The following is a 17,256-nucleotide window of genomic DNA, read 5'->3' as shown; positions in this document are numbered from 1 at the left end:
TATCATCAATAACAAAGAAAGAACAAGAGATTGTGTACCTTTGAATTAGGTTGATGAGGATAACCGTAGACAACGCCGACAACTATGAGAGGGTAACTATCCTCATTCCGTCTAGCTCTAGGTTTTCACCAATATTCAGAATAATTAACCGTCTAATGGGATGACGTTTAAATAGCTAAACGGCTGAGGGCAGGGACCTCTCATTGGGCTTATCTAGATGGTCCAACCCATCACGGTCCATTTAGTAACAAAAGCCCAATCACTCAAATTCATCATATAATTAGTGCTTAACACAATAGACCATAATTTATATTATGACATCAACTTATAATAATTGATTATTGTCAATCCATAATTGATTAATTAAATAATTAATCCAACAATCTCCCACTTGGATGACAATACTCAATTACTGAAAAAATAAAAAATTCACTTGTCATAAAGAATTTAAAATTTAAAATTACATGTATGGTCAAAGCACTAATCATTCAAAAGAGAAGTAAGCTTTAATGCTGCAGAAGTTGAATCCGATAGGGAAAACAAATCATACAGATCAGAGACTCACTTTTCTAACAAATGATGAATCTATAGTGACACGTTTGAATTAAAAAGAATATGTCACTAAAGAATAGCCCAAGCATTTTAAAAAATGCTGTAACAAACTCCCACTAACCCAAAATAACATAGACTTAATCAAATCATTACGAGTTACAATACTCATATATATAAGTCTGTGGTTAGTGGTTCTGCCAATGAGTTTTCAATATTACAGAAGTCATATATCCACATAGGTACACGAATAGTAATTACTTATAGGGATAGCCTATTAAGAGAGTGTAATTACATATAGTCAAAATCAATAAATGTTCTACGACATTCAATTAATCCAAGTTTTATAAAAAATGTGACTATGAAAATCCATAAAAACAAAATAGGAAATTCAAGAATCCCCAAATTGGATTAACATAGACACTTAGTTTAAAGAAAAAAATGTGGATTAATGTGGCCACTAGAATGTCAATAACAAAAGAACATGTATGATTATCTCAAATTATAAGTACCACAAGAACACAATATCATACTCGATAGGAGTATTGATATTATACATTGTACTTACTATTTATGACCTCATAAAATGTGGAATGTTGGTAAAACAGAAGCACAATATATATTTGCATGCTACGAGGTTATTGTGCATATTCCAACAAAATTGACTTAAGCATCCAATTATGATGCTCATTGAGATCGATAGAATTTTAACATATATCTCAATATAATAGAATGAGACTAAAGTTTAAAGTCTCTTAAGCTATGCCATATTTTATAGTGTGCACAAGAGTATATGGCGATAACAACAATAATATTGTGTACACATTTCTCTTGATCTCACATATATATAAACAAAAGTGAGATTTCTCATTTGAGCTCATATTGATCTCACATATATATAAACAAAAGTGAGATTTCTCATTTGAGCTCATAATATATAATGTTGTGTACACACTCCCACTGATCCCACATATATATAAACAAGAGTAAGTGGAATTCTCATTAGTGATCACTGATACAAAATATTATAATAATGTAATATTCAACAGTGGGATACTCAATTACTAGTGCAAGATTATCAACATAGGTGGTTATATAATTTTAGCCAATAGAGTTTCATGAACTCAACCACATATTTTGCACATGAGCATAGCAGAATTATTAACACAAGTGGTAACTCAAGAATAATATGAAACCCCCATAAATACATATTTTATCAATGGCAGATATTATCAAGAATTGGGTTTCGTAGTTAACCACATATTCTGCATTTACAATTAAGGAGAACGCAAATTTTCATTTAAGAATTTTATAACACAAGATCTCCTTTTCACAATTAAAATTCCACAGAATTTTATAAACATAGTAACCGTTATATGACAGAGTATGATGATTATATAAAAAAAAATTATCATCATATGAGTGAGATGAGTCTCTAAAAATAGGATATAAGACTCTGTTCACAATTTTAATAACTCACTCAAAACTCAAATGCTACAATTTATACTTACACAAATTTGAGAAACAATTAGGTTACAAGCAGCGGAAATACACAAGACTAATATCCTCAATATAAGTCTCTACAAAAAATTTCATATCTAAAATATGAAAAACAAATAAATATATTTGTTTATGAGATATAGTTAGTTGACATGTAGAATTTTTCTCACTTGTTGAAGAATGATATTTTCTCCACTTGGTGGAGAATGATAGTTAAACTATCTTATCCACAAAAGGATGATTATGTTAAGTAATGTCATATCGATAGGGTATGTCCATCACGTTACACAATACATAGCAATGATTCTCCCACTTGATAGAGAATAGACAATGATAGTTGAATTAAAAAGTCTGAAAGATATTTTAAATAAAATATTCAACTATTTCTCTATCACAAAATGATATGTTAAGTAACGTCACACCGATAGGGTATGTCCGTCACTCACATAACAAAGGGATAGTAGCAATCCAAAATATTTATATATAAAAAATCACATTTAGGTAGAAATTTAATTCAAAATGTAATAATATTGGATTGCAAAAATTTATACAATTTTCTACATGTCTTTAATAGGGTAACTTACTTATTGTAATCTCATTCAAGAACCTTAAGGATAATAATAAGTAAGAACTATATCATCACAATGTACAATTCTTATGTCTCAAAATTTAAACATTGATAGAGTATTGTAATTGACATAAGTATAAACATTTTAGGTACATTGAATAATAACAATTATATTAATAACAACACACCGATAGGGTATGACTGTTACCAATATAATGTTAATCTATTTAACAAAATTCGCATAATTGTACCCACGATGGGTGAGATTACAATTATACAAATAAATAATGTTTATGCTTAAGAGAGTATGATACAATAATATCATGCATAAACAATTGTACTTAATTTACTCAACTTCGGTCATATTCAAACGATAGAAAAATGTGCTTTACAAAATTTTAAATTAGCACATCATAAATATGACTTTAGAATTTCTTTTATATGATAACAAAAATTGTTATTTGGAATAGAAGTGTGTCAAATAGTTTTCCAATTTATCCAGAAAAGAACTCTTAGAATAAAAATCTTCAATGCTCCCACTATAAATTAGAAAGAAAAAAAAACACAAATACAAAATGGAGCATTATAGTAAGAAAATAGTATATAACAATAGAGTTCTGTTTAGAATATTCTGAAAAGGATTTCACTTCTATATAGGATATCAAAATTGCACAACAAAAGAGAAGAAGAACTAAATTTCTTCATATGTGCAATAATAAGCAATAAATCACAAGAGGATAAAATAATTAAATAACAACTTACCTCGCAGAGTGTGACATTCATCCTTATACTTAGAGCCACTGAATTTTGATGACTTAACGAGAATATCTTATAATATAGTCATCTCAAAATATTCATGAATAGAGAATAAGTCATTATAACTAAACAAATATAAGACTCTAATTATAAATCAATATGATTTATATAAGAATTCTGATATAAGGATGATACATATTTTAAAAATTGCCTTAATTCTCAATAAGTTGTTTTGATAATAGTTAACAGATAAACAACAAAGAGGCGTACAAACGTTAATTCATAATTAGAATTTTAGCATAAAAAAAAAATGCAACCACGCCTCATTCATAGTTCAACATAATTGTGATCCAAATATTTAATTGCGACAAGACACATAATTAGATAGCTAATGGTGTTTGTCACAAAATTTAGAGTAATAAATTAAGGGTCTAGATTAGAGAGCATAGCAGAAAACATAATGTATATTAAAGAGAAATATGTCAATTTTAGATTCAATTAATATAAATGACATATATAATATACAACTTTTTTTTTTTTGAGGGAATATATAATATACAACTTACTATACTCCTTTTGAAAACAAAATATTATTAAGACCCTTTAAATCAATTTGTGACAAGAATCAGGCACAAGTGTCTAAGTTCAAATATGTCGCCAAAAGAATGATCAATTAGTGAACTTTGGATTTTTATGCTAAGACAATATGAATTAAAGAATATATTAAATTCAATATATTTGGCATTAGAATTAATAAAATTGAACCTTCTAAAAATTCACAATAGTTTAAGCTCAAATATTGAGAATACATGATTTGAAATAAATTATTCTCAATTTAATTGATATCTAATCCTTACAAGATTTGACAAAATTTTGAAATTCATGCATCAAAAATACAATATCAACAATTCTCAAAATATATTAGTTTATACAAGATATTTGAGACAAGAATATAAGACTGAGTCTAAAGATTCTTCACAATACTAACACTTTAAAAGAATAATTTACATAAGTGTTATATTTTAGACTCAAATCTGAAGAATGCATGATTTAAAAAAACATATGATTCTCATATCAATTTACATAAAAAAAAAAAATTAGAGATTTCAAAAGTAATTTAAATCCCTAATTTTAAGGGTATAAAATAAATCAAATCTTCTGAATATTTTGGGCACAAGATAAATTATATTTATATCCCAAAATAATATAATATAATATTTACTAGTTAATTAGGGATGTAAAATTCCTCATTGACACATCAATCTCAAGTTTGAGGGGGTAAAATTTCTCATAAATGTCAATCAAGAGTAAGGAATATTCATGTAATTTTCACACAACAAAAAATGTGAGAATATAATTTACTTATCGCCAAATAATATCATATAAAATATCCACATGCATCAAACTATTCCAAATTTATACCAAAACAATCAAAAATATAATAATAATAATTATTTGGCATAAAATAAAATAAAAATTTGGAATTATATAATATTATACGCGCTACACGCGCGCGTGGGTCCCAAGCCAGTTTTCTCTCTCGTACGCGTGTAAGTCACGCGCCAATGGCTTCTTCTTCGCCCGGTTTTAGGGAAACGGGTTGTTTTGACCCGCGACTGGTTATAACGATTTGGGCAGTGAAACGCGGCGATTATGGTACTAATTTGATCGGAATTGAGAGAAGAAAAGAACACACATGTCAATTTTACTGATTATCAACCTAATGACATATCTAAGAAAATTAGGGTTCATCCCAAAATTCAAAATTGGGACTGGTTTCTCATTGTATGGTCATCGATTTGAACTGTTCTTTGGGAAAACGGTTTTGAAACCCAGAAACATTATCTGGCATTAAAATATTGTAAAACAATGTTTCTCGATGAAAATCAATCTAACATCAATATTAACAAGAACGCACATGGATGTTTAATAGAGTTATAAGATATCAAGACTTTGAATTTCATACGAAAGTTAATACACAAAGAGTTTTGCAAACGTCATCATCATATCATAGTATAGGACAAATGATGAGGAACATAAACCTCAAATCAAATTCATTAGCATATTCAAAATTTTGATCGACAAGAAGAGGTTAAATCATTCGTATGAACAAACATTTATAAATTCCATTTAATAGGATAATAGCCATAAATTGTATCTAATTGGCTCTGATACCAATTGATGAAAGTTTTAGATTTTTCAGCCATAGATCACTAGATACAAATTATAGCATATCATCAATAACAAAGAAAGAACAAGAGATTGTGTACCTTTGAATTAGGTTGATGAGGATAACCGTAGACAACGCCGACAACTATGAGAGGGTAACTACCCTCATTCTGTCTAGCTCTAGGTTTTCACCAATATTCAGAATAATTAACCGTCTAATGGGATGACGTTTAAATAGCTAAACGGCTGAGGGCAGGGACCTCTCATTGGGCTTATCTAGATGGTCCAACCCATCACGGTCCATTTAGTAACAAAAGCCCAATCACTCAAATTCATCATATAATTAGTGCTTAACACAATAGACCATAATTTATATTATGACATCAACTTATAATAATTGATTATTGTCAATCCATAATTGATTAATTAAATAATTAATCCAACATGTGTTGGTTCAAACCTCAGTAAATCTTGTTTATTTACTGTTCACTTTCTTCGTGTTTCTAATTTGCTTGATAGTTTTTTGTTTCAATCCGATTTCAAGAATCTTTTAGTTGATTTTTTTTAATCTATTATTGTTTCATAAGAGCACTGGAGTGCAAGATTGATAAAATGAACGCACATTCAAACACATGGAAATCATGTCAAGTGAAACAAGTCCAAATCTATAATCTTGACAATGCAAAACCCTAAATCCCAACTGTTTTTCTCACATTTTGATGTTTTCTGATTTTCTACAAATTTTCAATTATTTTTTTCAAGGGTGCCGTATAAAACAAAAAACATCCTTATCCAAGCAAACATTTGCATGTGGGGAAAACTCATTGGCTCACGTGGCTCCTACAAACAAGGGATACAAGACAGATTTTCTTTGCTCACATGGCAAAAAGCCTAAAAACGTGGGATTTCAAAATAAAGCCAAGAAACATGGAATTTATGACAGTTTTTGACAAAAGCCTAAAAAAATGGCTTTAATAGCTCAGCAAATAATCATAGCCCTGCCTTTTTCTTAAAAAAAAATTGTTGTAATTCAAATTTTTGCTGCAACTTTATTATCTATAAATAGAAGTAGTTGTTGCAACTTTTGCTTGCAACTTCAGTTTCCACCTCTACTCTTGTGAGGGGAAGAGCCATTCCATTCCATTCATCATTTTGATCTTACTTCAGTTTCCACCTCTACTCTTGTGAGGGGAAGAGCCATTCCATTCCATTCATCATTTTGATCTTATAAATTATAGAAAAATTATATCCCAAAACCATGATCAACTATCAATCGGAAACGAAACACGTATGTGTAAATTAGACGACCGGAACCATATGGTTGAATGATAGAAGAATCCAACTTTCAAATGGTATAAGAAAAGCGAGTGGTAAGCGTTTAGAATTTTGTTTGGTAAAAAAATTCGCTAATTCTTTTCTTCTAACATTGCACCACCGAATTCTTGCTCATTCTTACTCTTCTTTTGTCCACAATTGTTCAATCCTGCCAAAAACAAAATGAAGGTTAGTAAGTTATAGCACTGAAACAATTTCTGATTTTTAAGATATAATAAATTATAATCAACATGTTGTATTGATGATCCATGCATTTAAATTTCAAGGTTTTTTCCAACTAACATTGCTCAAATTTGGAGCCAAACACACGACTATTCTTACTTGATTTTGGTCCCTTGGTGAGGCCAAAGTAAATGCAGGAAAAGTAAGACCCTTTGTTGTGAGCATTGACAACTTCATTTGTGGTGAGTTTCTCTCATTTCCATTTCAAATGACAGGTACCAATTTTTCATCCTTTCTACATCCTTTTCTCTTTCTTTAAAGCAATATTTTTTTGTGCATTCTGTCCAATAAATAAAAAAAGAAAACTTATATTAATCAACAATACTATTTTTGCTTAAGCAGCCAGCAGTCGGTTACTACAACAATTACAGGTGCATATTTATGTAATTAGGTCGTTGTGTTGATGATCCGTATTTATTTAAGATACTTATAAATTATAATAATCAAGCTGTTGTGTTTATGATCCAGGAATCTTAAGTTCAAGCTCTAATGAGCTGATGGCATCTCTATTGGAGGGTTAGCCAAGCCTAGAATGGAATATACTTTAAGCATAGACTAGGAATACGACCAGAATTTTGGTTTTCAAGGTAAGGAAAAGGTTGGAGATTCATTATTGTATTGGAAATGGTATAAATCCTATGTATTCTTTACACATTTAAAAAAACTACCTTTTTTTTTCTCTATGCTTTTAGAAAGAGTTGGTTATTTTTATCATACATCAGAAAGAAAAGAAAAAAGATGTTAGATAGAAAATGAAAATTGCATAAAAATAAAAAAAAAAGAATGGAAAAAAAAGTAGAAGATGTAGAAGGAAAAATTACATGGTTTTGTTTCAGGATTTATACTCTCAGCCCTATTGCTTCTTCTAAAGTAGAAGAGTAGAAGGATCTTAAAGCTTATCCATATTGTTTTTCATTATTCTCTTCTGCAAAGTTGGTGCTGCTTCTATTTCCATCTTCTTCTTTTTCCATTGGACGTACCATTAGAGCTAAAATATTTCTCCTCCTTCTTTAAGAATCTAAAAGTAAGTCAAATTATTCTAATTCAAGTTTATTGATAAGGACACTTTAATCTTTATAAAGGATAATTAGATTCAAGATTGAAATTGTTAGATACTAAGAAAATAGTAATTAATTTAGATATATACTCTATAAGTAAGGTACAAGATAGTAGTGTGTTAATGTTTTAAATTATTTTTTCATATTCCTTTGGCTTTGAATAAGTAAAAATAAAATAAATTTCAAAATCATATGATGGTGAGTCTTTGTGTTCTAAGATTCTTCTATCCTACTTCTATAGAACAACATCCAAAAATCAGCAAACCTGCATTTCACTTTTGACCAGGCAAAAGCATTCAAGAGCAGCGAAATTTATTTATGCTTTGGGTATTGTGATTCCTTCAGCTGCAAAGTAGTATAACATATGCCTCTTTAACAGTTAAGACACAAACCAAAACAAGCATATTATAGCACAGTGAAAATCCAATTACATGTCACCACTCCATGGTCCATTCACAACAATTTTGGAATGCCTTTATGTCATGTACGGTTGATAGTGCGAACACATGCATATATGCATCAGGAACATATGCACCATGCAGCCAGCTAAGCTAGCTCATTTAATCAAAATGGTACTTACATGTTAATTTCAAATTAATAAAACATGCATTATTTTAGGTCTACATCTATTTTTCCATCCAATTGAAGAAGACCTGACTTTACCATATGTTCTCAAGGTGTGAACTATGAATCCTATCTAGAGAAGGTGTCATCATCATCAATTGTTTCTGTCAATCTATCTGACATTAGGTGGGCATAACAGCATGATGCATTTGGATAAAATTATATACCAAAGTGCTTATGTGATATCAGTTATTTCAATAACTTTTTTAGAAAGAAAAAAGCTTCACTTTTTATGCAACGATGAGAAAATTATTTAAAAGGTATTTGTTTTAAAAAAATCTTGATTAATCTTCATCACTTCTGGCCACCCCATTCAAATAATCTTAAATGTTAACCAGCATATAAATGATATTCATATTCATTAGCGTGCAAATTAACTCTAAATATGATTAAAACTTCAAACAAATCATAATTAATTTAATTTACGAAACATCACCAATAGAAAAGGACTAGAGAATGCAATTGTTTAGAATTCAACAGACATTAGTGTGTAGTTTAGTACATTTGTGACCTAAAAAATAGTGAGTGGAACAAACATTAGTGTAAAGTATTCTTATAATATTATGACTTATTCAATCGTTACAACCTGACTCTGTTATGAAGTTTAATATTATGAATTATTCAATGGTTCAGACCTATATCAGTTTAGATTTGTATTCGTCTATTTGTAACACATGGATATTCATGCAGTTCAGGAACTTGAAAACAACCATAATGTAAAATGTGATGAGAAAGTTATACCTATAAATGAAGGCAGTGAGCATTGAATACTCCCTACACAGAATGTGCATTATATGCCAATATGTATGACGACCAATAAGCTTTTTTAGTGATAGTGTTCAGATGAAAAGTGTTGGTGATCATCTCCTGCAAAATCCAGATGATACTGTTTAAGATAAGCTGCAATTGCTTATGTATTAAATGATTAATGATTAATTTGATTGGCACTTGAGGAAGCAAGAGTATACCAATTGAGATTGTACTTATGCAAAGCCTTTTATCATCAAATGCACACTCTCTCATGTGAACCTTTGCTGCCAGAAATTAAGAACAAAAAAAAAAAACATGATTCGGGATAATGAAAAATAAGCTTTCAACCAACATAATATTCTATTTTAAATTCACCGTCCAATTTTACACCCAAAAGTATTGTCCTCCACTTAATCAAGTAACATTAGATACAGTTCAGCCAATACTAATTTACTTTCATCTTCTATTCCGTATCTTTTTTTTTTCCTTATCCAAAATACAAAATTAAATACAAAGTACTACAAGACTTAGAAAAAAAAATTTACTAAAAGATCTACAACAGTGAAGTAATTCGCACCATGGTTCAAACTGAGAGAAGTGAAGAAGAAAAAAACAGAAATCATATCCACAGTTTTCAACATAAAATCAAATAATTAACACTAAAACACAAAATGAAAACCTTACTATATGCATTGTCATTGAGCTTGAGCTTATAGGTAAACTGTCAATTTTTTCTCACAGGCCTTCAAACAATAGTTCTCATTTGATCCACTACATCTACAAGTAATCACTTAACACTAAGTAGAAAACTTAAAATTAACTACATAACTCGAAATAGAACAAGAATAATATGAGGAATGTCATAAAAAAAAGTCATACCCACTAGACAAATTCCGGCGCGGTGGTCGGTTGTCACGTGCCCAGATCTAAAAAAAAAAAAAAAAACTTCCTTCCCTCCTTCAACCCTCTCCCACCCCATCAACTTCTTCTTTCCCGCCGACCACCGTCTCCCACCACCACCATCTGCGTCACCATCTCTCACGTTCTCATCTCGCCATCATTCGTCGTTTCGTCAGCAAAAAAAGAAGCAGAACCGTGAACACAGCGACAAAGAGAGGTCTGCGAGAGAGTTGTGTGAGAAATAGAGAGAGATGTTTGAAGAGAGAGGGGATGGTTTGTTGGAATAAGAGAGATTACAGTGTTGTTTTTTATTTTATTTTATTGTATATTTTAAAATAGTATAATTTTCCTTTAAAAAAAATAATAATTAACACTTTACAAAAATTCACTCTATAAATATTTGACTTTCATTCATAATTTTCACATCAATCTCAGAATATTTATCCATATCTTCATAATGGTCAAATGTTTTCTTCTATGCATCACTCTACTTGTCATTGTTTTGTTCCTTATTAATATTATCAATGTTGAAGAATTAGGAATTAGTTGCGTAGGATTAATTGTATTTACCATTTTTCCGTTATTAGATTTAGCTTGGGTTATTACTGTTTGTTCTAATAGAGAAAGAGATTAATACGTTGTAATGATATTTGTATTTGTAGTTATTGAATAAGATGATGTTTTTATTTTCGTCGTAAATAAGTATTATCTCTCTCAAAATAATATTACGTTGTGTTGATTTTAGAGATAAAATTGTTATTATCTGCTAAGGTACCTTAAGTCACTAATTAACTTTCAAAAACATATTTAGCCAAGATATAAATTATCCGAGGATTATTTGATGTTAAGTTAGGTGATGAACAATGTATTTTTGAATGATTAATTTGTCGGGACATGCGTCATCCGAATATTGAGGTATGAAAGTTCGTTGTCGATACACATGTTATTTGAACATTGAGGTAATGTTGTTTATTGTCAAGACACACGATATCCGCAATGTATTGTTGCAGTTGTAGATACATAGATAAATTTACCCGTGCGTCCGCGCACGGGTGTCACACTAGTTAATAAACAAAGAAACAAACGAGTTTTTTTTTTTTTAAAAAATCTTTTTTTCTAATATTATTAATTACTAAATAGTATTAATCAAAATAATAATTTTATCTTGCCATCAATTTACTTCTTTAAAACTGTTCATCCTCATCATGTTTTAATAAGAGATGCGATCTAACAAGAAACCTATAAACACACTAGTTTAGGGATAACTCCATGTATTATCAGAAAATATGGCAGGTGAATATCAGAAAATTTGAGATCATATCACATTTTGACTAATGTATGTGTTTGTGTTAGCACAAACTAGATGCAACTTTAAGCAGTTTCCGTTTCATCGATAATTTTAAAAAAATCAATTTATCCCCTATTAGGCTCGGAAAAACTCATGAAACATATAATTTACGCCACACTACATCAGCTTCTTTAGAATATATAAGAATCTGGAACTCTTCATTCTTTCTGGGCTGTCGAACGTTGAAGGTGGAAGAGTATACAGACTCTTGTGCTCGACTGGATCGGTCCTACTACATTCAATTGTGTTCTTCCTGCTAACCAAAATTGCTTTTCTAATTGGTAAAATTGACTAGAGACAAAATTTTCCTATTTATACATAATCGACATTAATTCGCGGGCCTTGGTGGCTTGAGAAAGTCTACCAGCAACTTATTTTTAATCAAAGCATGTCCTTTAGCAACTTGTGTTCCTGTTACATTTCCAACTAGAGTATAATTTGATAAGTTAAGCTTGTGCCAATGAAGACGATAACGTGAGAGGGAAAGGTCATATTGTACATAAATTTCTAACAATACTGAAACCAATGTCACTCATCCTTGTCTTATTCGTTTCGAAAATCCAGAATGTTTTATCATGCAATCAGAAAAATTACCTGCTATGCCTAATGAAATTGTACATTGCCTAACTACAAATGATTAACATTCTCAACTTATGTTATCCCCCTCACCCTTGAACCATTTTATGAATGTATAATTCTCTAAAGTACCAGCTATTAAGAAGTATGCTATTGAGAACCATACCGTGACCAACTTCTGATGAGAAGAGAAGCCTCCGAGGAACTGCAGCATTGTTTGAATGATTCATTAGTCTTTTAAAGGAAATCAAACTCTAATCTACAACTGAAAGTTCAAACAAATTAACTAAAAAAATTTGCTCAACTAATTAACCACACATCTGTATGGACTAATCTCCACCTGAAACGTGAGTTTCATCGACAAATTTGCACTGCTTTGAGCATACGCAACTGATCTTTTAAGTTCCTGTTAACGATTCAAGACACCTCATTATTAATTAGCATGAACTTGCTAGATTAAACAGTATTGAAATGTTGATATAAATGTTCGAAACAATAGTATGCTCAACTTTTACTGAACCCCAATTACTGTAGTCAATATATTAGTTATCACTCTCAACTTAATCCTAGAATTTAGTTACATGCATTACATTACAAATAACAAAGAGAGGTATGCAATCAAGAAACTGCAGGTCTTATGAAATAAATATATGAACAAAACTCAAATTATATCTAGTTTAAAGAATAACTAATTAGTGCACTAGGAGTCCAAGCTATGAAGCCCCGATACCTGACACGATACCGATACGATACGATACTGATACGGCGATACGGGAAAATTTTCAAAATTCCCGATACGATACGGCCTCGATACGTTATTAAAAAAATTAAATTTAAAATTAATAGTATAAGTGCACAATGTATAAACATAACTAAAAATGATAATAAATAAACATTCACATTAATGAAAATGATCAAAACAAGTGACAATTACATATTTTTTCCGCACAAATTAGATAGAAAATAGCTAAACATCATTAGTACCATCCAAAGAGAACATCATAAGTACTATAAAAAAAGAACATCTTTGTCTAATGTTGACTAATTAACAGTTAACACTAATTTATATCGAAAACAAACAGCAGAAGAAACATAACATTAGAGAGAAGAGAAACCGAGTACAATTCAATCAGTGGTAATGGTTAGAAGAGAGAATAGCTATTGTTATGTGGTGACGAGAAACCCTATTTTTTTAGGTTAGGAGAGACAATATGATTTTGATAGCGCCGTGAGACTTGTAGTTTTATTTCTTATTATTTTTTTTTCTTTTTTTTTTAAAGGAAATATGTAAGACAGAAGTATAGGTGTCGGAGTATAAGTAAGCTGTGTCGGAGTACAAATTAGTCGTATCCAACACGTATCGGTCATTTTTTTTTCCTTCAAAAAATAAATATTAACTGCCCGATACTTCTCCGATATGCGTATCGGGACGTATCCGACACGTATCGGTCATTGTTTTTCAAAAAAATAAATATTAATTGCCCGATACTTTTTCGATACGCGTATCGGGACGTATCGGGGCGTATCGGTATCGGATACGTGTCGGATACGATACTTTACCATTTTTGGAGTATCGGGGCTTCAGAGAGTCCAAGCCTCAGATGCTTTACCATAAATTGTAGCCAAGAACATCAGTGGCCCTACATTTTGCCCATTCTCTCCCTGACCTTTTTTTCCCAGCAAAAAGTTAACCTGAAAATCCATACCCTTACCATCAAAATTAACAAGTATTTACTTTTTTTATATTGAAGAGAGGAAAACCTCGAAAAATAACAAACTACAAAGAAATCAACAACTTTTTACCCCCTATGTTCCTTTTTACTTGTCGCATTTACATAAGTTTTTTTTGTTCTTATTTACTTATGTTTTCATAAGTTCAATGAAATATTAATTATAAATTTGTCGATAATACCCTTAGTTATTTATTTATTGCATAGAGAACTAGATGAAATGAAACAATAAATAATAAATGATATTATAAGGGACAAAAATAGTGGTATCAAAAGTAACAATTTATTGATTGCATTGGGAGATAACGAATGTCTTTCTCAGAAACAGGGTCGGGTTTGTGCAAGTAAAGACGATAACGTGAGGGGGAAAGGTCGGATTGTACATAAATCAATCATTGTAATGAAGCGAACTAGAGATATCTCTCAAATCCTCCGGAAAATATATACCGGATGTATAGATCAACATCGGTAAAAAGAGAATTTTTGGGGCCTAAGAGAAATTGAGGGGGGCCTAAAAAGAAATTCTCGATTTTGTAAAGCAATCTTGGCCCCCCTTAAGTGATTAGGCCCAATCTATAGTTGGTAGGGGTGGGCAAAAATAACCAAGAAGCAAACTAAACTGTCAAACAGCATTGAACTGAACCAAAATTAACCGAATCATTATAGTAGAAACTGTGATTCGAACTCCGGACTCTTCAATTCTCCATATTTAAAATGTGTGAGATTCAACCACTAAATTACTTAAAAAAAAATGTAGCTATGAAACAAACACACAATATCAAATTCTTCAGTAGCATTCTACGAAATATGTGAATAACATTTCTAATTTCTAAATACTTTGGTCTTCCAAATGTTGTGGGTATATGCAAGATGCAAATTTTTAACTATGTCCAAGGTAAAGTTTTGAAGAAACTTAATGGTTCAGTTCGCGAACCGTTAATTTAATAACAATTTTTGAACCATAACTGAACCGTTTTGAACCGAACCATTTTAAAGCAAACTGAACCAAAGAGTGAGCGGTGTTGTTTTTAACGGGCTCAAAAGTGAGATATTCAACTTGGTATTACATGTGGTTAGGTTTTGGATGACTAATTAAAAAAATTGATGAAATCCGATCCAATTTAACTGCCTCATTCTGATAAAAAAAATTAAAAAATCAAAATATATATAAATGGTTTGGTTTTTGAAAATCAATCCAAAACCCGATCTGTTTCAAGTAGTTTTCGAAAAAGACATTCAAAAAGATTTAGGATACGTTTGTTTCAACTTTAAAAAAAGAATAGATTTTGGGTTTAAAGAATCCAGAGATTTTTTTAAAAAAATCTAAAGCTATTTATGTTTGTTTACTAACTTAAAAATCTTTTTTTTTTAAGATATGAAGCTCTTACACTTGATATCCTTGTATTTATAATAAAAAATAGATTTTGGAAAAGCTACTTAAAATAGTTTTTTATTTTGAGGTTAAAAATAATTTTTTTAACAAAATGGATTTTTTTTTAAATCTTAAACAAACACTCCAAAAATTAAAAAAAAAAGATTTTTTAGTTAAAAAAATCTCAAACAAACGAGCCCTTGATAATATTCAATTTTGTGCGATGCTTAGTATTTTTTGGACTAGTTTACGATTTTAATTCGTATATGTTTTAAAACATCCTACTAAAAGTGTTATCCCTACAGTCTCCTGGTCTGTCTTGAGTTTCTTTTTTTAACAAATCTATCTTGAGCCTTTGGCTCCTTTAGTAAAAAAAAATAAACATTATACTATTGCTACCACCTTAAATCAACTCAAACCTAAAAAATGAAGAATCATAGGAAAATAGAGTTTCTTTGAATTTTTTTTCAGCAGCAAGAGATAAATATATCAGTTGCTTCTAATGGATCCTCCATTAATCATTCTTTGTTCACACAAGTGTAAATATAATTAAACTCAAACAAATATGCTTATAATTAGATAGCTTGGGTAAGTTAATTACTATATAACATTGACATCTACTAGTGAATTTCACATATATATTTCTAAAATTGACATGAAAATAGTGAGTGAAATTTCGTTCTTAGCTGCCTAAACAAAGCTGAAAACTTCATATATAATATGTTGTATTATTGTACCTCTTCTACTCCAATTCAAACCTCTTTCCATGTAATGGAATTGGAATTTGATTTTTGAGATTCCAGATATCATCATCCCAAACAACATCATTATTAAAAGCTTCACCTATGAAATCCATATCCCACCCAGGGAACCAAGTTGAACCCCATGACATTTGTTCATCCACAACACCTCCCAACCATGGCATATATTCCTCCCAATTCCAATTCATACCCTCCCTTATTGTTGTTGTACCCTCACTGCTTTCCTTCCTCTCCTCCTTCTCCACCTTTTGTTCACCCTCTTTCTTTCCTTTTTTCTTCCCCATTGCTACTACATCTTCAACATTGGGAAGATTCTTGGGGTTGTTCACAGTTGCACCTCTTTGCCTCTTCATCTTGAATTGAATCTAGCTAATTTGTGAGTTGAGTAATTGAAAAGTAAAGGGGAATATTGGTTGTATTTATAGAGGAAGTTTGTTTAATTGGGTGGCTACTTGCTATAGGTACTACAAGCAGAGGATAAAGGAGAGAACATGTTGTGTGGTGATGTGATGTGAGCTGTTTTTCAAGGATTTACTACTTGTGTGTCATGTCATGATGTGTAAATTATTATTATTCTTCGGTCTTAATCCTAAGTGTCTAATTTGTAAAATTTATTTGTGTTTTTATATCATCAACAATAAATTACTAATTTTTTTATGGATATATTTTTATAGAGAATGATAATTTGTGTCCTACGTACTATTAAGACATAAGTTAAAAATTTATAAATAGTAATATCACAATAATAGTGTATTTAGACTTTTTTTAAGGATCGTGGTAACAAACATCCTTTAACGTTTCAATAGGTTTAATACACAATTTTTAAGTTAAAGTTCTTACTTTGAACATTTCTTTGTTATAAATACAACAATTACACTTTTTATTGTCAAATTTCCACTTTTTAATTCTTCAACTTATGTCTTTAGTGTATAAATTAACAAGACCCTATTTTATTTATGGTATCTTAACTCATCTATTAATAATTAATAAGGTGTTTTTATATATGAAACTAATTTTATCATTAAAATTCATACTCCC

General features: G+C 30.3%; 1 protein-coding gene and 2 long non-coding RNA genes across 12 annotated transcripts; 1 reads left to right on the top strand and 2 right to left on the bottom strand.

Moving 5' to 3' along the window:
• Nucleotides 1–6,228: 6,228 nt before the first annotated feature.
• LOC146959072 (uncharacterized) lies at nt 6,229–10,688 on the bottom strand. Of its 8 annotated transcripts, none has more exons than XR_015024796.1 (9): nt 10,411–10,688; nt 10,216–10,308; nt 9,750–9,815; nt 9,523–9,648; nt 8,423–8,502; nt 7,921–8,117; nt 7,199–7,379; nt 6,717–7,025; nt 6,229–6,649 (listed from the first exon to the last, which is right to left on the bottom strand). It is a non-coding gene; the product is annotated as an uncharacterized LOC146959072 (long non-coding RNA). The 8 variants fall into 8 exon arrangements; XR_015024798.1 differs by having other exon boundaries at nt 7,921–8,107; XR_015024794.1 differs by having other exon boundaries at nt 10,216–10,688.
• Nucleotides 7,174–9,737, top strand: LOC146959073 (uncharacterized). Of its 3 annotated transcripts, none has more exons than XR_015024801.1 (3): nt 7,174–7,314; nt 7,442–7,470; nt 7,568–9,368. It is a non-coding gene; the product is annotated as an uncharacterized LOC146959073 (long non-coding RNA). The 3 variants fall into 3 exon arrangements; XR_015024799.1 differs by lacking the exon at nt 7,174–7,314 and adding an exon at nt 9,472–9,737 and having other exon boundaries at nt 7,331–7,470; nt 7,568–7,686; XR_015024800.1 differs by lacking the exon at nt 7,174–7,314 and having other exon boundaries at nt 7,331–7,470; nt 7,568–7,686; nt 8,776–9,368.
• Nucleotides 10,689–15,950: 5,262 nt separating the features above from the next.
• Nucleotides 15,951–16,720, bottom strand: LOC146959071 (uncharacterized). Its single transcript, XM_085740603.1, has one exon. It carries the CDS (start codon nt 16,569–16,571, stop codon nt 16,200–16,202), a length of 372 nt encoding a protein of 123 aa, XP_085596729.1. The 5' UTR covers nt 16,572–16,720; the 3' UTR covers nt 15,951–16,199.
• Nucleotides 16,721–17,256: the final 536 nt, after the last annotated feature.

Source organism: Medicago sativa, chromosome 1, assembly GCF_051527215.1.
Source record: "Medicago sativa cultivar Bolivia chromosome 1, Bolivia_mono, whole genome shotgun sequence".
NCBI classification, from domain to species: Eukaryota; Viridiplantae; Streptophyta; class Magnoliopsida; order Fabales; family Fabaceae; genus Medicago; species Medicago sativa.
This window is presented reverse-complemented; position numbering and strand designations above follow the sequence as displayed.

What these genes read in the sequence shown, in the direction of transcription:
- LOC146959071 (XM_085740603.1), bottom strand. Translation starts at nt 16,571, where the DNA reads ATGAAGAGGCAAAGAGGTGCAACTGTGAACAACCCCAAGAATCTTCCC.